The sequence below is a fragment of the Pygocentrus nattereri genome, chromosome 29 (genome assembly GCF_015220715.1).
Source record: "Pygocentrus nattereri isolate fPygNat1 chromosome 29, fPygNat1.pri, whole genome shotgun sequence".
NCBI lineage: Eukaryota > Metazoa > Chordata > Actinopteri > Characiformes > Serrasalmidae > Pygocentrus > Pygocentrus nattereri.
This window is the reverse complement of record NC_051239.1, coordinates 4,760,222-4,783,131: the sequence shown is the minus strand read 5'-3', so window position 1 is coordinate 4,783,131 and position 22,910 is coordinate 4,760,222. Positions and strand designations below refer to the sequence as shown.

Sequence of the window (22,910 nt, the reverse complement as noted above, 5' to 3'; positions counted from 1 at the left end):
AAACTGACTCTGAATGCAACAATGAGGTTGTAACTTTATGAAACGCAAATGCATCCCTTATAACCTGTGTTTGGTGTGTCCAACCATGTGGAACCATTCGTTGTAGCCCTGCTATCCACAGAGTCAAGAAATCTTTAGTACTATCACTGACTGTTTGAAAATCCACATTTGAGAGCTATTAAACGTTAACGCACATTGTGGTTAACACTGTTATTGCCCTTCGGTTACTTACGGCCATGGTACAAGCAAAGGTCCCGTTTTCAATCAGGTTGCCCACCTCTATCTAAGGGTATATTCCTGTTTGTTTTCTGTGAGATGTTTCTGTCAGATGTTGAGAGTCTTACCTGAGCAAGTGAGGTTCACTGGGTCCTCTGCAGAATGCTGAGCCCACAATCCTAAACATATCCGTGAAGGCGCTGCCATCCGCTGGTTTGTTAATGAAGACGGTGCGTCCCAGCAGGAAGACGAGCAGGGAGACCCCCAGACACACGGCAGGGATGATGTAGCCCACCGAAAAGTTCACGTTTTGCTGGATGTACGCGATGCCCCCCAGAGAGAAGATGGCCCCCAGGTTAATACACCAATAGAACCAGTTAAAGAACCGCCGCGTCGCTTCTGGACCTCGATCCTTCACCTGCGGCATAACAGACAGAAATTGTCATTGTCAGGTTTTTCCAACGTGAATAATCATGAAAATTCATTTCCTGTAGGCCGTATTGATTATAAAATCCTTTTATTGACTTATAAAGCCCTACATGGTCTCGCTCCCGAGTACTTACAAGACCTTGTTTCTCATTATGAGCCATCACGACCACTCAGATCACAGAGTGCTGGCTTATTAATAGTCCCCAGAATTCCTAGGGCTTCAGCTGGGGGAAGAGCTTTTTCTTATAAAGCCCCCAAACTCTGGAATGATCTTCCAGAAACTGTTCGGGACTCAGACACAGTCTCAATCTTTAAGACTAGGCTGAAAACTCACTTGTTCAGTTTAGCTTTTGGTAGCTAATGTTCCCCCTTAGATAAAGGCAGCAGATCCAGGGGTCCATGGACACAGGGAATTATAGTAAACTGAGACGCTGGTGCTGTCGTCCGGCTGCTCGCACGCGGTCACTCAGGTTTGTGGACGGTGGAGTGGAGGGATGCCGACTCAGAGTGTTGCCGTGTCTGTGTGTCCTTCTGGTTCTCTCCTGTTAGTTAAGCTGTCATAGTCAGATCTGCCGGAGTCGTTAGCCACACTCTGTAATGTTTACATTCCCTGTTTATGTACAAACAGACAGAATAAAACTAATTCCCTCTCCCTGCTTTCTTTCTGAGTATACAATCACCCATATGTCTGGCTGGACACTGAAGGACGACTGACTGCTGAGCCCTCCTGCTACCCACTTCAGACCAGCTGCCCACGCCCAGCTGCCACCACCTGCCTTAGACTAGCTGCCCACCCTACACTGATATTGTCATGGACTCCTAGCTATTCCTAATACCAATATTACTGCTATTAATATTAGTAGTATAATAACTCTGTAGGTAGTCTGACCAGAGGAGGATGGGTCCCCCCTGGTGAGCCTGGTTCCTCCCAAGGTTTCTTCCTCAGTTCTGAGGGAGTTTTTCCTTGCCACTGTTGCCCCTGGCTTGCCCACCAGGGGGGTTTCTGTACATTCTTACAGTCCTGTTGAAACTTTGTCTTTTCCGAAATTCTGTAAAGCTGCTTTGTGACAACATCCATTGTAAAAAGCGCTATACAAATAAATTTGATTTGATTTGATACAAAAACAAAAGCGGGGCCTTGAGACAGTCAGATGGCCACAGCTGAGGAAAGTGCTCTTAATAAAGTGAATGCGCAACAAAGCAAAGCTGACTAAAGGCAAATCGGACCTACAGCAGTCATTTTCAAACATGACTACTGCAGATGGAAACCAGCTGTACAGGTCTGCGGGTGGGGGCGGGACAAATGGCGCAGATTTTCGGCTAGAACAACACACACACACAAAAAAACAACCACAACCACAATACAGACCTCCAATCCAAAACAGCTGTGTGCACTTTTTCAATAAGTCTTATTCAATGTTTTACATACTGGGCTGCTATAAATCCAGTTAAACAGACTAATTCTGTTCTATGTGATGGAACATGCTCTTTAAGTACTGACAATATCCACAACGTAGTCAGAAAACCAAACTGTTCACCAAAATGACAACATTAATCATGATAACATTATCTTATTGCCACCTATCAAGATAAAAAATATAAACTCTATCCGTCACAAACTCTATTCACAAAATTTTTTTACCCATATTACACACAGAGTATTGATTATACTGCACATGAGAATGATGAATTAGCAATATAAACATTATAAATACAAAACAAAAAATAATAACATCACAGAGATATTTTACACATAATAGTGAATTCAGTTTTCAAATTCTGGCCTCTACAACGGTCCTTGAGTGCTTGTGCACATTCCTAAATTACATACAGCTCATATATTTATACATACAGTGCAAAGATAGTCCACTTTAGATGCTTTGTGGATACTTAATTTACAGCCCCATTTCAAAAAGTATTTACAACAATAATTCGAATAATAATAATAATAATAATTTGAAGTGGTGAGCTCCTCTTCATCCTTACTTCAAGTACCGGTTTTTGGCCTTGACCCTTACATACAGAGATTGCTCCAGATTCTCTGAGTCTTGTAATGATATTAAGTACCATAGATGATGGTTGGTTAGTGTAGTGGGTAACACCTCTGCCTTCCATGCTGTAGACTGGGGTTCAATCCCCACCTGGGTAACCACCCTACACTATACCAATAAGAGTCCTTGGGCAACTTTCTGCAGAGTCAATCACTACAGACCTCCAAACTTCATGTGGCCTTCAGATCAGCTCAAGAACGGCGTAGAGAGCTTCATGGAATGGGTTTCCATGGCTGAGCAGCCGCATCCAAGCCTTACATCAACAAGTGCAATGCAAAGCGTGGAATGCAGTGGTGTAAAGCGCTGCCGCTGGACTCTAGAGCAGTGGAGACGTGTTCTCTGGAGTGACCAATCACGCTTCTCCATCTGGGAATACGATGGATGAGTCTGGGTTTGGCGGTTGCCATGAAACGGTACTTGTCTGTCTGCATTGTGCCGAGTGTAAAGTTTGGTGGAGGGGGGATTATGGTGTGGGGTTGTTTTTCAGGAGTTGGGCTCGGCCCCTTAGTTCCAGTGATAGGAACTCTTAAAGCTTCAGCACCAAGAGATTTTGGACAATTTCATGCCCCCCACTTTGTGGGAACAGTTTGGGTACGGCCCCTTCCTGTTCTAACATGACTGCACACCAGTGCACAAAGCAGGTCCATAAAGACACGGATGAGTGAGTTTAGTGTGGAAGAACTTGACTGGCCTGCACAGAGTCCTGACCTCAACCCCATAGAACACCTTTGGGATGAATTAGAGCGGAGACTGTGAGCCAGGCCTTCTCGTCCAACATCAGTGTCTGACCTCACAGATATGCTTCTGGAAGAACGGTCAAAAATTCCCATAAACACACTCCTAACCCTTGTGGAAAGCCTTCCCAGATCAGTTGAAGCTGTTATAGCTGCAAAGGGTGAGGCGACATCACATTAAACCCATATGCATGTGAAGGCAGACAAGCAAATACTTTTGGCAATATAGTGTACTTTATTAACAGTATGAACAGCTGTATATGATCTATAGTTGACTGAAGTGGACCAACCACATAAAACGAGAAAAGTTACTGCTGATTTGATTTAAAATCACTCTAAACAACTAGGCGTCAAAGTTGGGCTGTGTATGAAAACACAGTTTATTCTTTCTTCATTATATAAACAGCTCATTAAAACTTTTAATTCATAGCAGATCACTCCTGCCAGCATTTCTATAATCTAAACATTTTAACCATCTCTTTCATAAATGTACTGGAAGAAGCATAAAGAATCTCATCTCCTCCACTATTTAGCTGCTAAGCGAAACAATAGCCCTGTCCTTCATGTAATTACAGCTTTCAGGCGACCCATAAAACACAATCACTGAAGTGATGAAGTATCCAATTAAATGACATGAAAAACCCACATTTCCAAGAATCATCCTCGAGAAAACGCTTCCTCTATTGGTCTCTAATCCTTTTAGAGACAACTACACATTCCTACCAGCTCATGTACATCAATGGTATTTCTATACGCTATACAGAACAGCCATTCACGACCATCCTCCATCCTGCAGGCTGAGGGGGAAAAAAGACAAATCAAATGGAAGTCAGATGACGTGAGAGAAAAATCTAATCAAAGTCAGCCCGTCTTACAGATCTAACTAATTAAAGCATACATTATGCAGTAACAATGACTGCTTTCAGAGGATAATGTAGTCTGTCAGCCGAAAAAGCAGCAGGCAAATCTGTCAATCAAACAGAAAACTTTCGAAAAACAGCTGTCAGTTTTATTTCCTCTGCTGAGCTGAAGACACACTGAGGAAGGAATGATATGGAGGAAGAAGAACAGAGCCTTCAGCAGAGATCATTACAAGTAAAACGTATAAACAACTCTATTAACCAATCAGCGGAAATGCCTACAAAAGCTCAGAAGTTTGATGCGATTATCAAGCTGGCTAACTCAGCATCCCTAAAAACTGTACAGTATACAGTAAAAACACGAAAGGAAAGACCGTAAGTACCAACCTGGGAGTAAGTTGCTAGATGCTTGTAGATCCTCCCAACATGCTCGTTATTTAAGGCTGGTGTTTGGGTAACATTTGACTTTTCTATAAAATCTTCCACTAGACTTTGGAAAATGTGCTTCAGTGTCAATTTTTTCCTACATCTGGTAGGTTGGAGGAGACCACATTTAAAAACTACAATCCAAGACTATTAACGCAATGAGATCATTAACACGTACTCAATAATCTGATCATAGTCGGATATCTGCACTTATCTGATTATCCAAAAGGTCATATTTCTTAGATCAGGGCTAGAAGTCTCCTAAAGAGGCTGAATTTCAGCTCAGTAATCCGATTTCTCAGCGCTGTGGACTGAGCATGAGCATTTCTCAGTCTGAGCATGGGCACAAACAGACGGCGGTACCGGAAATAAGCGAGACGCAGCAAAACACTTGTGGAGCGACGCTGAAACCAAATGCATGCTTGACAAAATGAAGGATTTAAATATTCTTCATCTTCTGGATCAGAGGTATTTAATTCAAATCCATTAAGGTCCAGCTAGAGAAAACTTCCTCAAACAAATGTCCGGAACATCATAATGTTTATCTTACATCATGATTCAGTGCCATATACTATTTACTGAAGTAGTAGTTATAGAAACAGCTTATATTGTCAACAAATGAATACCAAATCAAATGTAGTATGTAGTATGAATTAGTAATATTTCCACAATATTTACTGTCAGTTTCTCTTTTTAGAGCACGCCATGTGAAACAACTTCACTCGGACTCACTTTCTTCTCTGACTGCTGTTTCTCGCCTCGTCCCTCCCCTGTGTGTGCAGCACTCACTCGAGTATCAGTGCTCATCGTAATGCTCAGATCTGATTGGCTGAATATCGTTGCGTGTGATATTTACAATGCATGCGATTGGTCTGTGAGTCTCCCGGGCTGCTAAAGCTGCCGTAAAGGCTAGAAAAGCTACGCCGATTAGTTTATCAGTTGTAGGTGCCTAATAACGACCTCTGTTCTAGATGATGTATGTTCATATTTTCAGATAAAGTGGTGCGATGTTTTAATAATAAATTAAATATAATAATAATAAAGTTCGAGTTTGGCATCACGTTTAAGTCGCGTCTTCTTCTGTGAGTTTATTGGCTGGTTGTACAGCAGAAATCTGATTACTGTCTGACTCATGTAGACCCAGAGTTCCCCCATTATCTTATTACTCAAGTGCGTGTAAACATGCTGATTGGAGTACTGACGCCCATTGTAATGAGCAGCCAAGATAAAATGATTATCTCCTAATAATAAACATATAAAATAATATCAAACAGCAAAGTTATTAAGAGTCATAGTCATAAGCCCACTCTAAATAAGAGTTCCTGAACTAATTCTAAATGGAACGAATCGTGAACAATCATGAAAATGAATTTCCTTTAGGCTACAGAATCAGCAGGCTTTCAGACAGTTAGACGGCCACAGCTGTGGAAAGGGCTCTTAATAAAGTGAACTCACAAGAATAAAGCTGACTACAGGCAAGTCAGACATATGGCAGCCACATTCAATCATGACTGATGCAGATGGAAACCAGCTGTCTGCGGGCGGGAGCGGGACAAATGGTGCAGTTTTTTTAGCTGGAGCAAATAAATCAATCAATAAATAAATAAAAACAGTCCAGCACAGACTTCTATTGCGAAAGCAGCTGCTACCAGTTGATGATGCAAATGCTCACATCAAAGCTGAACTTAATGGTTGTCAATGAGGTAAAAATACCACATCATGTCACTGCCAAGATATACACAATACATATTACGATACTGTGACAAATATATACAATGCACTTGTAGCATCACATCTTAATAACAGCCATAATATCTTTTTCTTTGAGTTTTTATTCAATGTTTCACCTACTAGGCTGCAATAAATCCAGTTAAAACAGACTATTTATGTTCTCTTTGAAAGGAAACATGCTCTGTAAGTACAGACGGTATCCATAACATGCTCAGAAAACCATATTGTTTAACAGGAGAACAAAATATCATCATATTGCCACCTCTAGTTGAGCTCCATGCAAAGTTTTACACATGAAATTCATTCAGTCTAGAAGTCTAAGACACAAAACTGCTTATTACTGCGTTCAAAAGCCTCAAATGAGCTCCAAGGCCTTAAATCAGCTCCAAGGCCTCAAATCACATCCAAAGCATCAAATCAGCTCCAAGGCCTTAAATCAGCTCCAAGGCCTCAAATGACCTCCAAGGCCTCAAATCAGCTCCAAGGCCTCAAATCAGCTCCAAGGCCTCAAATCAGCTCCAAAGCCTCAAATCAGCTCCAAGGCCTCAAATCAGCTCCAAAGCCTCAAATCAGCTCCAAGGCCTCAAATGACCTCCAAGGCCTCAAATCAGCTCCAAGGCCTCAAATCAGCTCCAAGGCCTCAAATCAGCTCCAAAGCCTCAAATCAGCTCCAAAGCCTCAAATCAGCTCCAAAGCCTCAAATCACATCCAAAGCATCAAATCAGCTCCAAGGCCTCAAATCAGCTCCAAGGCCTCAAATCAGCTCCAAGGCCTCAAATGACCTCCAAGGCCTCAAATCAGCTCCAAAGCCTCAAATCAGCTCCAAGGCCTCAAATCAGCTCCAAAGCCTCAAATCAGCTCCAAAGCCTCAAATGAGCTCCAAGGCCTCAATTGATTAAAACCACTTAAAGCTACATTTGGGAACTTTGGACAACTGCACACAATGTGCAAAGCATTTTGTAGCATGAGCTGTGCTTCAGATCTCTCTGGATGTTACTGTTGATTGTGAATGAGAATTCAAAAAGAATGCAGTCAAAACTTGGAGAAAGATGAGTGAATTATCAATGAATGTCATCACATCCTTATCAGCATAAAGTCGATTTTGCATCTGAGACCTAAACATCGAGTCAGTCCTTCTGGCACGACAGCAGCTTCCATTGCTGCTGCTACTGCTTTTAGCTATGCTATCACACTTCAGCCCATAACAGTAGCACACATACAATGTCAGAAACAGCAGAATCAAGTCTATTAGAGGCACTGAACAACTCCACACGGTTTGAGGTCAGCGTGTGATGACTTAGGCCTGCAGTGAGCATCAACTAAGCTTCCGGGCTTGTTGGCCACATTAGCCTCACAGTTGCAGTGCAAAAATAAAGAAGCAAAGTTCAGACACCAAACAGCTCTGTCTTAGCTGAGCAACTACATTTGTGGTGAGAGAGGAAACTACGTAAAAGTGATGTTTCCTTTCAAAAGCTAGAAAAGAGGGTGATCTTAATATCAGCCAACAGAGGTTAACAGTAACTAAGTAAATGTAATTGGTTTCTGTACTTAAGTATTTTTGGTGTATCTGTACTGAAGTTTCTCCGTTCTGGGCGACTTTCTCCTTTCACTCCACTACATTTCAAAGTCTAATATCCGACTTTTTCCTCCTACATTTTGAGAAATCTGTCGTTCCTTTTGGTTTCTGTGTGTATAAAAACGTAACATGTCAAAACGAAAGAAGCGCAAAGCCAGAGCACCAATCAGGGCCCAGCGGTCACTTTGTTTAGAGCTGGTTTTGACCTGTTGGTCATACCGACCCAGTGCAGCACGCGGTTCAACGTCAGCGCAGCAGCGTAAAACTTTGGGAGAGTCTGTTCAACATAAATGATGAACTAACCTAACTTTGTGTAAATAGAGCTCAATATAGAAATATGTCCACATATGCAGTCGAGACTGACGCGGCTTTTTTCTGAATTTCTACAAACACCATTTCATTTTATAGTAAATGAGTTTGGGCTGGTTTATGTTTATGAACAGACGCTTACAGATCAACATAGTAAAGGAGCTCATCTGTGATCCTGAGTTTAAAGCCAGTTTTTATTCAACTTAAACTTGGAACTAAGTTGTAAATAAATCTGAAACTGAAACTTTGCTTGTGTGTAAAAAGTGATTTCAGAGCCACTCGGTTCTCCCTGATGGAAACTGTTTACCTTCAGTGTTTTGTGCTTCTGATAATTTTAATAGACGTCAGCGTCACTAATTAATGACGTTCTATTAAAAGACTGGTTTACCAAGAGAGACGCTGGAGGACTTTCACCTGAAATGAGTTCATGAAGCCAGTCTGGTTATAAAAATGATAACAGGACATCAGAGCCAGAATTACTCTTTTAGTACTTTTACTTTATACTTAAGTACATTTGAAGGTAAATACTTTAGTACTTTTACTCAAGTGGAGGTCTAAATGGAGGAACTTCTACTTTTACTGGAGTGATATTTTACCTTGGGTGTCTCTGCTTTAACTCAAGGACACAGTTTGTGTACTTTGTCCACCACTGTCAGCCAAGATAAGCTAAGCTGCATCATGTCACTAGGAACCCGAGTTCTATCGTAACCACGCTCAGTGATCTGTGGTCAAGTGGCCAAGAGAGCACAATAAGCTCTGCTGCTCTAGGGCTTGAAGAATTGTTTACTTCCCCTCTCCTTGTCCAGTCACACAGATGTTAGCTAATCATGGACATTTGAAAGCTCACATTTACAGAACTGGTCAGTCAGCCCCATCCTGCAAGCACATTCAGCTCTTTCAGGACATGTGAATGGCAGCTTGAAAAGATGCAGCGAGTACTAAGGCTGGTAAAGCCATCATTCATCTGAAGGACGTAGACTGACATTAAAAGATAGTGAAGCACATAAATGGGCACATCAAGTACGGTTAGGTTCAAATCACTGCTGAATCAGCATCACTTCTAGAGGTCTAAATCCTGACCCTGACAATTGGATTCAATTACCTTTCTTTAGGACATGAGAATCTCTGATTTCATCATGATTCTAAGAACATTTCGGTTCAATTTAGAATTCTTTTCAGAATTTTCCATTTAGAATTATTACTATTTTATCCCAATGATCAAATCTCATTCTCGACTGTTATTGTGGCGACCAGAGGAAGATGGGTTCCCCTTTTGAGTCTTGGTATACAGAGAAAACAATAAACCAAGCTGTTTAGAAGATTTTTACCATTTTAAAACCTAACATTTTTAATTTGGTAAAAAAGTGCATGCCTTGAATATTACCATCAATCCATTAAAATCAATTCTAACATTCTAAAATGTATGCATCTGAACCACGACCTTCAGGCTGATGCAGGTACAGAGGGGGTACAATGTCTGAACACAATAAACTCATTCCATTTTATTAGGAACACTCACCATATAGGTGCACTTTGTAGGCTCATAACAACAGACTACAGCACAACTCTACCCCTATTACCCCATCCCTTAGTGGAAAGGGTCCACCAGTGGTCCCACCAGTGGTCCACCAGAAAACGGTCCCCTACATAATGCCCTACACTTGAAAATCAGAATCGCAAAGGGGGCCCTATCATCAGGAGATTGCGAGTTCAATCCCTGGTGATGCTATAGCCGTTCGTGGCCGGGAGTCCAAGAGAGCACTGGCCTTGCTCTCTCTGGGCAGGTAGGATGGCGCCCCCTTCTCCCCCCATCACTCAACTCAGCGCAGGCGTCTGTTAGCTGATGTAACAGATCTGGTGGTTGGCGCTTTCCTCCGAGCGCATTCGGCTGTCCAATGACATTGCGAGAGCAGCAGTTCGAAAAGAAGTGGTGGCTGGTTTCACAGGTCTCGAGGAAGCCTGTGCTGCCTTCACCCTCCTAGCATTGATAGCACTGTGTGATTGGGGGAGTCCTAACAAGCAGGTGGAACTGAAGACGACTAAATTGGGTAAAAATCAAAAAAATGAAAAAAGAATTCTTGGGTCTCCAAGTAGAACGCTATTCCTGGGAACAGAATTGGTGACGGTACTAAAAGACTTCAGACACCATGTCATGCAGGTCTGCTCATTACTGTATGACAGCAGATTATGTTGCATAAACACTATAAACGTCATTCCACCAGTCCACTATAACCGCTGAGTCTGACTGCCCACAGCAGAGGAGCTCTCTTACATCAGTAACAGGTCTGAAGAGAGGATAATGGGGACATTGGGCTCAGAAATCCTACTCAGAGAAGCTTCAAACCAAAAAATGCAGTGTGTTACGGGTAAAACCTGTCCACCAAGGTACATCAGTTGTGCACTACTTACTGTGGTGCATCATAGGATTGTTTGAGTGAACTGGATCTACTACGTTGTTTTCGGACACCACTATAAAACTGTGGAACCCCAAAATAGTGCACTATATAGTGAATAGGGCACAGTGAAAGTGAACACATCCTCTACTGAGTACACATTTCTGAACACCATCCATCCATCCATCCATTGTCTAAGCCACTTCTCCGTCAGGGTCGCAGGGGGTGCTGGAGCTCTATCCCAGCAGCCTTGGGGCGAAAGGCAGGATACACCCTGGACAGGTCGCCAGTCCATCGCAGGGCAGACAGACAGACACAGACAGTCACTCACACACTCGGGAAATTTAGCATGTCCAATTGGCCTGACTGCATGTCTTTGGACTGTGGGAGGAAACCGGAGAACCCGGAGGAAACCCACGCAGACACGGGGAGAACATGCAAACTCCACACAGAGAGGACCCCGGTCACCCGGCTTGGGAATCGAACCCAGGCCCTCCTTGCTGTGAGGCAACAGCGCTACCCATATGCACAATCAGTGTTTATTTGCTTGATTTAACCTACTAGGGAAAACTGGTGAACTGGCTGGAGCAGGTATGGTGCACTGTGGATGGAACTAGAACCTGCAAGAAAGCGTCCACGACCAGGGTTAGTGACCCCTGCCGCAATAAAGGTTCTGCGCAGGTACGTTTTCTGTTAATCAACATGCAAACAGTGTAAATGTTCCCTCAAAGCTACAGCAGTGGGTTTAAGGTCTGATCGTGGAGCTTAAATCAGTTTCTCCAGGTGAAAAGTTGGTATTTGTTCCTTTTCATAACCGAATGTTTTAAAACAGAGCAGTAGAGTAAAGGCCTGGAGGCGAGGCGGGGTGTGTGGAGTCAGTACAGCTTAGAACACATCATTTCAGTGGATTACGGTTCAGTGATGTTCCCTGACTAAAGCTACTGAGATGAACCCTTAAGGGTCCCACCCCAGTGACAAGAGGGGCACTGACCAGAGACAGTTTAGGACCTTTATTTCTGCGAGTGCAGAGGATGTGTCAACTCAGTGGTCCTCAGGGCCCCCCAGGACACATTTTTCCTTCAGCCCTGCGTGTTGCAGTTAGGTTGGAACAAAAGTATGGGGTCCAGGGCCTGTGGACTGGTTTGGGAACCACTGTGTTGACTTATTTTCACTAAGAAAATCGACATAAATTGACTCTGTTTAAACTTCTGCATATGACTATATGGGGTAAGACAAACTGTGCAGAAAGGGATGCTACAGTTTACAATTGTAGGCCTACAAAGTGCACCTGTATGGTAGGTGTTTCTGATAAAATAGCTAAAAAATATTGAATGTGCTGTATTTTTACACTCAGTAGTATTAGTTCTGAGCTGGAGAACCTCCTGACATCCCAGGCCATTCCCTGCACCACCAACCTGGCATCAGCCCTCCTCTCTAGGAACGGAATATTTCGGCTGCACACCTGCCTTTCATTTCACCTCATTAAATTAGGCTGGTGTCACTTTAATGTTTTCCCCCAGCCAGACGGTTCAGCTACAGTCAGGGCCAAAGACAGTATCAGCACTTTCCAGGCACCACTGAGGAACTCATGACAGCTGGAGCTGAGACAGACAATACACACGACCAAACCATGTGACCGGTAAGTGACCACAATAAGTGAACCAGCATTTTCCTGCACTGAGTCACATCAGAGCCACAACAGAGGCAACAATAAAAAATGATGAACTGGATTTGCTTGAGGTAAATATCATTTCCTTTACTTTAAGAGAATTTTCATTTTACCTTTCAGTTTATTGCTTTCGTCGCTCTCCGCTGCCCTCTAAAGGCGTCATCAACTAACATCAAATAAACAAACGTCACTCACCGCCGCCCTCTAAAGGCGTCATCAACTAACATCAAATAAACAAACGTCGCTCACCGCTGCCCTCTAAAGGCGTCATCAACTAACATCAAATAAACAAGCGTCACTCACCGCCGCCCTCTAAAGGCGTCATCAACTAACATCAAATAAACAAGCGTCACTCACCGCCGCCCTCTAAAGGCGTCATCAACTAACATCAAATAAACAAGCGTCACTCACCGCCGCCCTCTAAAGGCGTCATCAACTAACATCAAATAAACAAACGTCACTCACCGCCGCCCTCTAAAGGCGTCATCAACTAACATCAAATAAACAAGCGTCACTCACCGCCGCCCTCTAAAGGCGTCATCAACTAACATCAAATAAACAAGCGTTACTCACCGCCGCCCTCTAAAGGCGTCATCAACTAACATCAAATAAACAAGCGTCACTCACCGCCGCCCTCTAAAGGCGTCATCAACTAACATCAAATAAACAAACGTCACTCACCGCCGCCCTCTAAAGGCGTCATCAACTAACATCAAATAAACAAGCGTCACTCACCGCCGCCCTCTAAAGGCGTCATCAACTAACATCAAATAAACAAGCGTCACTCACCGCCGCCCTCTAAAGGCGTCATCAACTAACATCAAATAAACAAACGCCACTCACCGCCGCCCTCTAAAGACGTCATCAACTAACATCAAATAAACAAACGTCACTCACCGCCGCCCTCTAAAGGCGTCATCAACTAACATCAAATAAACAAGCGTCACTCACCGCCGCCCTCTAAAGGCGTCATCAACTAACATCAAATAAACAAACGTCACTCACCGCCGCCCTCTAAAGGCGTCATCAACTAACATCAAATAAACAAGCGTCACTCACCGCCGCCCTCTAAAGACGTCATCAACTAACATCAAATAAACAAACGTCGCTCACCGCCGCCCTCTAAAGGCGTCATCAACTAACATCAAATAAACAAACGTCGCTCACCGCCGCCCTCTAAAGGCGTCATCAACTAACATCAAATAAACAAACGTCGCTCACCGCCGCCCTCTAAAGACGTCATCAACTAACATCAAATAAACAAACGTCACTCACCGCCGCCCTCTAAAGGCGTCATCAACTAACATCAAATAAACAAGCGTCACTCACCGCCGCCCTCTAAAGGCGTCATCAACTAACATCAAATAAACAAACGTCGCTCACCGCCGCCCTCTAAAGGCGTCATCAACTAACATCAAATAAACAAACGTCACTCACCGCCGCCCTCTAAAGACGTCATCAACTAACATCAAATAAACAAACGTCACTCACCGCCGCCCTCTAAAGGCGTCATCAACTAACATCAAATAAACAAACGTCACTCACCGCCGCCCTCTAAAGACGTCATCAACTAACATCAAATAAACAAACGTCGCTCACCGCCGCCCTCTAAAGGCGTCATCAACTAACATCAAATAAACAAACGTCGCTCACCGCCGCCCTCTAAAGGCGTCATCAACTAACATCAAATAAACAAACGTCGCTCACCGCCGCCCTCTAAAGGCGTCATCAACTAACATCAAATAAACAAACGTCACTCACCGCCGCCCTCTAAAGGCGTCATCAACTAACATCAAATAAACAAGCGTCACTCACCGCCGCCCTCTAAAGGCGTCATCAACTAACATCAAATAAACAAACGTCACTCACCGCCGCCCTCTAAAGGCGTCATCAACTAACATCAAATAAACAAGCGTCACTCACCGCCGCCCTCTAAAGGCGTCATCAACTAACATCAAATAAACAAGCGTCACTCACCGCCGCCCTCTAAAGGCGTCATCAACTAACATCAAATAAACAAGCGTCACTCACCGCCGCCCTCTAAAGGCGTCATCAACTAACATCAAATAAACAAGCGTCACTCACCGCCGCCCTCTAAAGGCGTCATCAACTAACATCAAATAAACAAACGACACTCACCGCCGCCCTCTAAAGGCGTCATCAACTAACATCAAATAAACAAGCGTCACTCACCGCCGCCCTCTAAAGGCGTCATCAACTAACATCAAATAAACAAGCGTCACTCACCGCCGCCCTCTAAAGGCGTCATCAACTAACATCAAATAAACAAACGCCACTCACCGCCGCCCTCTAAAGACGTCATCAACTAACATCAAATAAACAAACGTCACTCACCGCCGCCCTCTAAAGACGTCATCAACTAACATCAAATAAACAAACGTCGCTCACCGCCGCCCTCTAAAGGCGTCATCAACTAACATCAAATAAACAAACGTCGCTCACCGCCGCCCTCTAAAGACGTCATCAACTAACATCAAATAAACAAGCGTCGCTCACCGCCGCCCTCTAAAGGCGTCATCAACTAACATCAAATAAACAAGCGTCACTCACCGCCGCCCTCTAAAGGCGTCATCAACTAACATCAAATAAACAAACGTCACTCACCGCCGCCCTCTAAAGGCGTCATAAACTAACATCAAATAAACAAGCGTCACTCACCGCCGCCCTCTAAAGGCGTCATCAACTAACATCAAATAAACAAACGTCACTCACCGCCGCCCTCTAAAGGCGTCATCAACTAACATCAAATAAACAAGCGTCACTCACCGCCGCCCTCTAAAGACGTCATCAACTAACATCAAATAAACAAGCGTCACTCACCGCCGCCCTCTAAAGGCGTCATCAACTAACATCAAATAAACAAACGTCACTCACCGCCGCCCTCTAAAGGCGTCATCAACTAACATCAAATAAACAAGCGTCACTCACCGCCGCCCTCTAAAGGCGTCATCAACTAACATCAAATAAACAAACGCCACTCACCGCCGCCCTCTAAAGGCGTCATCAACTAACATCAAATAAACAAACGTCACTCACCGCCGCCCTCTAAAGGCGTCATAAACTAACATCAAATAAACAAGCGTCACTCACCGCCGCCCTCTAAAGGCGTCATCAACTAACATCAAATAAACAAACGTCACTCACCGCCGCCCTCTAAAGGCGTCATCAACTAACATCAAATAAACAAGCGTCACTCACCGCAGCCCTCTAAAGGCGTCATCAACTAACATCAAATAAACAAGCGTCACTCACCGCCGCCCTCTAAAGGCGTCATCAACTAACATCAACTAAACAAACGTCACTCACCGCCGCCCTCTAAAGACGTCATCAACTAACATCAAATAAACAAACGTCACTCACCGCCGCCCTCTAAAGGCGTCATCAACTAACATCAAATATACAAACGTCACTCACCGCCGCCCTCTAAAGGCGTCATCAACTAACATCAAATAAACAAACGTCACTCACCGCCGCCCTCTAAAGGCGTCATCAACTAACATCAAATAAACAAACGTCGCTCACCGCCGCCCTCTAAAGGCGTCATCAACTAACATCAAATAAACAAACGTCGCTCACCGCCGCCCTCTAAAGGCGTCATCAACTAACATCAAATAAACAAGCGTCACTCACCGCCGCCCTCTAAAGGCGTCATCAACTAACATCAAATAAACAAACGCCACTCACCGCCGCCCTCTAAAGGCGTCATCAACTAACATCAAATAAACAAACGTCACTCACCGCCGCCCTCTAAAGGCGTCATCAACTAACATCAAATAAACAAGCGTCACTCACCGCCGCCCTCTAAAGGCGTCATCAACTAACATCAAATAAACAAACGTCACTCACCGCCGCCCTCTAAAGGCGTCATCAACTAACATCAAATAAACAAACGTCACTCACCGCCGCCCTCTAAAGGCGTCATCAACTAACATCAAATAAACAAACGTCACTCACCGCCGCCCTCTAAAGGCGTCATCAACTAACATCAAATAAACAAGCGTCACTCACCGCCGCCCTCTAAAGGCGTCATCGACTAACATCAAAAAAACAAACGTCACTCACCGCCGCCCTCTAAAGGCGTCATCGACTAACATCAAATAAACAAACGTCACTCACCGCCGCCCTCTAAAGGCGTCATCAACTAACATCAAATAAACAAACGTCGCTCACCGCCGCCCTCTAAAGGCATCATCAACTAACATCAAATAAACAAACGTCACTCACCGCCGCCCTCTAAAGGCGTCATCAACTAACATCAAATAAACAAACGTCGCTCACCGCCGCCCTCTAAAGGCGTCATCAACTAACATCAAATAAACAAACGTCGCTCACCGCCGCCCTCTAAAGGCGTCATCAACTAACATCAAATAAACAAACGTCTCTCACCGCCGCCCTCTAAAGGCGTCATCAACTAACATCAAATAAACAAACGTCACTCACCGCCGCCCTCTAAAGACGTCATCAACTAACATCAAATAAACAAACGTCACTCACCGCCGCCCTCTAAAGACGTCATCAACTAACATCAAATAAACAAACGTCACTCACCGCCGCCCTCTAAAGGCGTCATCAACTAACATCAAATAAACAAGCGTCTCTCACCGCCGCCCTCTAAAGGCGTCATCAACTAACATCAAATAAACAAACGTCACTCACCGCCGCCCTCTAAAGACGTCATCAACTAACATCAAATAAACAAACGTCACTCACCGCCGCCCTCTAAAGACGTCATCAACTAACATCAAATAAACAAACGTCACTCACCGCCGCCCTCTAAAGGCGTCATCAACTAACATCAAATAAACAAACGTCACTCACCGCCGCCCTCTAAAGACGTCATCAACTAACATCAAATAAACAAACGTCACTCACCGCCGCCCTCTAAAGACGTCATCAACTAACATCAAATAAACAAACGTCGCTCACCGCCGCCCTCTAAAGGCGTCATCAACTAACATCAAATAAACAAACGTCGCTCACCGCCGCCCTCTAAAGGCGTCATCAACTAACATCAAATAAACAAACGTCGCTCACCGCCGCCCTCTAAAGGCGTCATCAACTAACATCAAATAAACAAACGTCGCTCACCGCCGCCCTCTAAAGACGTCATCAACTAACATCAAATAAACAAGCGTCACTCACCGCCGCCCTCTAAAGGCGTCATCAACTAACATCAAATAAACAAACGTCACTCACCGCCGCCCTCTAAAGGCGTCATCAACTAACATCAAATAAACAAGCGTCACTCACCGCCGCCCTCTAAAGGCGTCATCAACTAACATCAAATAAACAAACGTCACTCACCGCCGCCCTCTAAAGGCGTCATCGACTAACATCAAATAAACAAGCGTCACTCACCGCCGCCCTCTAAAGGCGTCATCGACTAACATCAAAAAAACAAACGTCACTCACCGCCGCCCTCTAAAGGCGTCATCGACTAACATCAAATAAACAAACGTCACTCACCGCCGCCCTCTAAAGGCGTCATCAACTAACATCAAATAAACAAACGTCGCTCACCGCCGCCCTCTAAAGGCATCATCAACTAACATCAAATAAACAAGCGTCACTCACCGCCGCCCTCTAAAGGCGTCATAAACTAACATCAAATAAACAAGCGTCACTCACCGCCGCCCTCTAAAGGCGTCATCAACTAACATCAAATAAACAAGCGTCACTCACCGCCGCCCTCTAAAGGCGTCATCAACTAACATCAAATAAACAAGCGTCACTCACCGCCGCCCTCTAAAGGCGTCATCAACTAACATCAAATAAACAAACGTCGCTCACCGCCGCCCTCTAAAGGCGTCATCAACTAACATCAAATAAACAAGCGTCACTCACCGCCGCCCTCTAAAGGCGTCATCAACTAACATCAAATAAACAAACGTCACTCACCGCCGCCCTCTAAAGGCGTCATCAACTAACATCAAATAAACAAACGTCACTCACCGCCGCCCTCTAAAGGCGTCATCAACTAACATCAAATAAACAACCGTCACTCACCGCCGCCCTCTAAAGGCGTCATCAACTAACATCAAATAAACAAACGTCACTCACCGCCGCCCTCTAAAGGCGTCATCAACTAACATCAAATAAACAAACGTCACTCACCGCCGCCCTCTAAAGACGTCATCAACTAACATCAAATAAACAAGCGTCACTCACCGCCGCCCTCTAAAGGCGTCATCAACTAACATCAAATAAACAAGCGTCACTCACCGCCGCCCTCTAAAGGCGTCATCAACTAACATCAAATAAACAAACGCCACTCACCGCCGCCCTCTAAAGACGTCATCAACTAACATCAAATAAACAAACGTCACTCACCGCCGCCCTCTAAAGACGTCATCAACTAACATCAAATAAACAAACGTCGCTCACCGCCGCCCTCTAAAGGCGTCATCAACTAACATCAAATAAACAAACGTCGCTCACCGCCGCCCTCTAAAGACGTCATCAACTAACATCAAATAAACAAGCGTCGCTCACCGCCGCCCTCTAAAGGCGTCATCAACTAACATCAAATAAACAAGCGTCACTCACCGCCGCCCTCTAAAGGCGTCATCAACTAACATCAAATAAACAAACGTCACTCACCGCCGCCCTCTAAAGGCGTCATAAACTAACATCAAATAAACAAGCGTCACTCACCGCCGCCCTCTAAAGGCGTCATCAACTAACATCAAATAAACAAGCGTCACTCACCGCCGCCCTCTAAAGACGTCATCAACTAACATCAAATAAACAAACGTCACTCACCGCCGCCCTCTAAAGACGTCATCAACTAACATCAAATAAACAAACGTCACTCACCGCCGCCCTCTAAAGGCGTCATCAACTAACATCAAATATACAAACGTCACTCACCGCCGCCCTCTAAAGGCGTCATCAACTAACATCAAATAAACAAACGTCACTCACCGCCGCCCTCTAAAGGCGTCATCAACTAACATCAAATAAACAAACGTCGCTCACCGCCGCCCTCTAAAGGCGTCATCAACTAACATCAAATAAACAAACGTCGCTCACCGCCGCCCTCTAAAGGCGTCATCAACTAACATCAAATAAACAAGCGTCACTCACCGCCGCCCTCTAAAGGCGTCATCAACTAACATCAAATAAACAAACGCCACTCACCGCCGCCCTCTAAAGGCGTCATCAACTAACATCAAATAAACAAACGTCACTCACCGCCGCCCTCTAAAGGCGTCATCAACTAACATCAAATAAACAAGCGTCACTCACCGCCGCCCTCTAAAGGCGTCATCAACTAACATCAAATATACAAACGTCACTCACCGCCGCCCTCTAAAGGCGTCATCAACTAACATCAAATAAACAAACGTCACTCACCGCCGCCCTCTAAAGGCGTCATCAACTAACATCAAATAAACAAGCGTCACTCACCGCCGCCCTCTAAAGGCGTCATCAACTAACATCAAATAAACAAGCGTCACTCACCGCCGCCCTCTAAAGGCGTCATCGACTAACATCAAAAAAACAAACGTCACTCACCGCCGCCCTCTAAAGGCGTCATCGACTAACATCAAATAAACAAACGTCACTCACCGCCGCCCTCTAAAGGCGTCATCAACTAACATCAAATAAACAAACGTCGCTCACCGCCGCCCTCTAAAGGCATCATCAACTAACATCAAATAAACAAACGTCACTCACCGCCGCCCTCTAAAGGCGTCATCAACTAACATCAAATAAACAAACGTCGCTCACCGCCGCCCTCTAAAGGCGTCATCAACTAACATCAAATAAACAAACGTCACTCACCGCCGCCCTCTAAAGACGTCATCAACTAACATCAAATAAACAAACGTCACTCACCGCCGCCCTCTAAAGACGTCATCAACTAACATCAAATAAACAAACGTCACTCACCGCCGCCCTCTAAAGGCGTCATCAACTAACATCAAATAAACAAACGTCACTCACCGCCGCCCTCTAAAGACGTCATCAACTAACATCAAATAAACAAACGTCACTCACCGCCGCCCTCTAAAGACGTCATCAACTAACATCAAATAAACAAACGTCGCTCACCGCCGCCCTCTAAAGGCGTCATCAACTAACATCAAATAAACAAACGTCGCTCACCGCCGCCCTCTAAAGGCGTCATCAACTAACATCAAATAAACAAACGTCGCTCACCGCCGCCCTCTAAAGGCGTCATCAACTAACATCAAATAAACAAACGTCGCTCACCGCCGCCCTCTAAAGACGTCATCAACTAACATCAAATAAACAAGCGTCACTCACCGCCGCCCTCTAAAGGCGTCATCAACTAACATCAAATAAACAAGCGTCACTCACCGCCGCCCTCTAAAGGCGTCATCAACTAACATCAAATAAACAAGCGTCACTCACCACCGCCCTCTAAAGGCGTCATCAACTAACATCAAATAAACAAACGTCACTCACCGCCGCCCTCTAAAGGCGTCATCAACTAACATCAAATAAACAAGCGTCACTCACCGCCGCCCTCTAAAGGCGTCATCGACTAACATCAAAAAAACAAACGTCACTCACCGCCCTCTAAAGGCGTCATCGACTAACATCAAATAAACAAACGTCACTCACCGCCGCCCTCTAAAGGCGTCATCAACTAACATCAAATAAACAAACGTCGCTCACCGCCGCCCTCTAAAGGCATCATCAACTAACATCAAATAAACAAGCGTCACTCACCGCCGCCCTCTAAAGGCGTCATCAACTAACATCAAATAAACAAGCGTCACTCACCGCCGCCCTCTAAAGGCGTCATCAACTAACATCAAATAAACAAGCGTCACTCACCGCCGCCCTCTAAAGGCGTCATCAACTAACATCAAATAAACAAGCGTCACTCACCGCCGCCCTCTAAAGACGTCATCAACTAACATCAAATAAACAAACGTCGCTCACCGCCGCCCTCTAAAGGCGTCATCAACTAACATCAAATAAACAAACGTCGCTCACCGCCGCCCTCTAAAGGCGTCATCAACTAACATCAAATAAACAAACGTCGCTCACCGCCGCCCTCTAAAGACGTCATCAACTAACATCAAATAAACAAGCGTCACTCACCGCCGCCCTCTAAAGGCGTCATCAACTAACATCAAATAAACAAGCGTCACTCACCGCCGCCCTCTAAAGGCGTCATCAACTAACATCAAATAAACAAGCGTCACTCACCACCGCCCTCTAAAGGCGTCATCAACTAACATCAAATAAACAAACGTCACTCACCGCCGCCCTCTAAAGGCGTCATCAACTAACATCAAATAAACAAGCGTCACTCACCGCCGCCCTCTAAAGGCGTCATCGACTAACATCAAAAAAACAAACGTCACTCACCGCCGCCCTCTAAAGGCGTCATCGACTAACATCAAATAAACAAACGTCACTCACCGCCGCCCTCTAAAGGCGTCATCAACTAACATCAAATAAACAAACGTCGCTCACCGCCGCCCTCTAAAGGCATCATCAACTAACATCAAATAAACAAGCGTCACTCACCGCCGCCCTCTAAAGGCGTCATCAACTAACATCAAATAAACAAGCGTCACTCACCGCCGCCCTCTAAAGGCGTCATCAACTAACATCAAATAAACAAGCGTCACTCACCGCCGCCCTCTAAAGGCGTCATCAACTAACATCAAATAAACAAGCGTCACTCACCGCCGCCCTCTAAAGGCGTCATCAACTAACATCAAATAAACAAACGTCGCTCACCGCCGCCCTCTAAAGGCGTCATCAACTAACATCAAATAAACAAGCGTCACTCACCGCCGCCCTCTAAAGGCGTCATCAACTAACATCAAATAAACAAACGTCACTCACCGCCGCCCTCTAAAGGCGTCATCAACTAACATCAAATAAACAAACGACACTCACCGCCGCCCACTAAAGGCGTCATCAACTAACATCAAATAAACAAACGTCTCTCACCGCCGCCCTCTAAAGGCGTCATCAACTAACATCAAATAAACAAACGTCACTCACCGCCGCCCTCTAAAGGCGTCATCAACTAACATCAAATAAACAAGCGTCACTCACCGCCGCCCTCTAAAGGCGTCATCAACTAACATCAAATAAACAAACGTCACTCACCGCCGCCCTCTAAAGACGTCATCAACTAACATCAAATAAACAAGCGTCACTCACCGCCGCCCTCTAAAGGCGTCATCAACTAACATCAAATAAACAAGCGTCACTCACCGCCGCCCTCTAAAGGCGTCATCAACTAACATCAAATAAACAAGCGTCACTCACCGCCGCCCTCTAAAGGCGTCATCAACTAACATCAAATAAACAAGCGTCACTCACCGCCGCCCTCTAAAGGCGTCATCAACTAACATCAAATAAACAAACGTCACTCACCGCCGCCCTCTAAAGGCGTCATCAACTAACATCAAATAAACAAGCGTCACTCACCGCCGCCCTCTAAAGGCGTCATCGACTAACATCAACTAAACAAACGTCACTCACCGCCGCCCTC

General features: G+C 44.8%; 1 protein-coding gene across 1 annotated transcript in view; it reads right to left on the bottom strand.

Annotated features, from left to right (window-relative positions):
* The window catches only part of slc15a4 (solute carrier family 15 member 4), a 127,798-nt gene that overhangs the window by 95,385 nt on the left and 9,503 nt on the right, over window positions 1-22,910 (bottom strand). Inside the window, exon 3 of the mRNA XM_017722594.2 lies at window positions 345-634. Coding sequence (XP_017578083.1) covers window positions 345-634 — 290 coding nt within the window. The remainder of the gene's footprint in view (window positions 1-344; window positions 635-22,910) is intronic.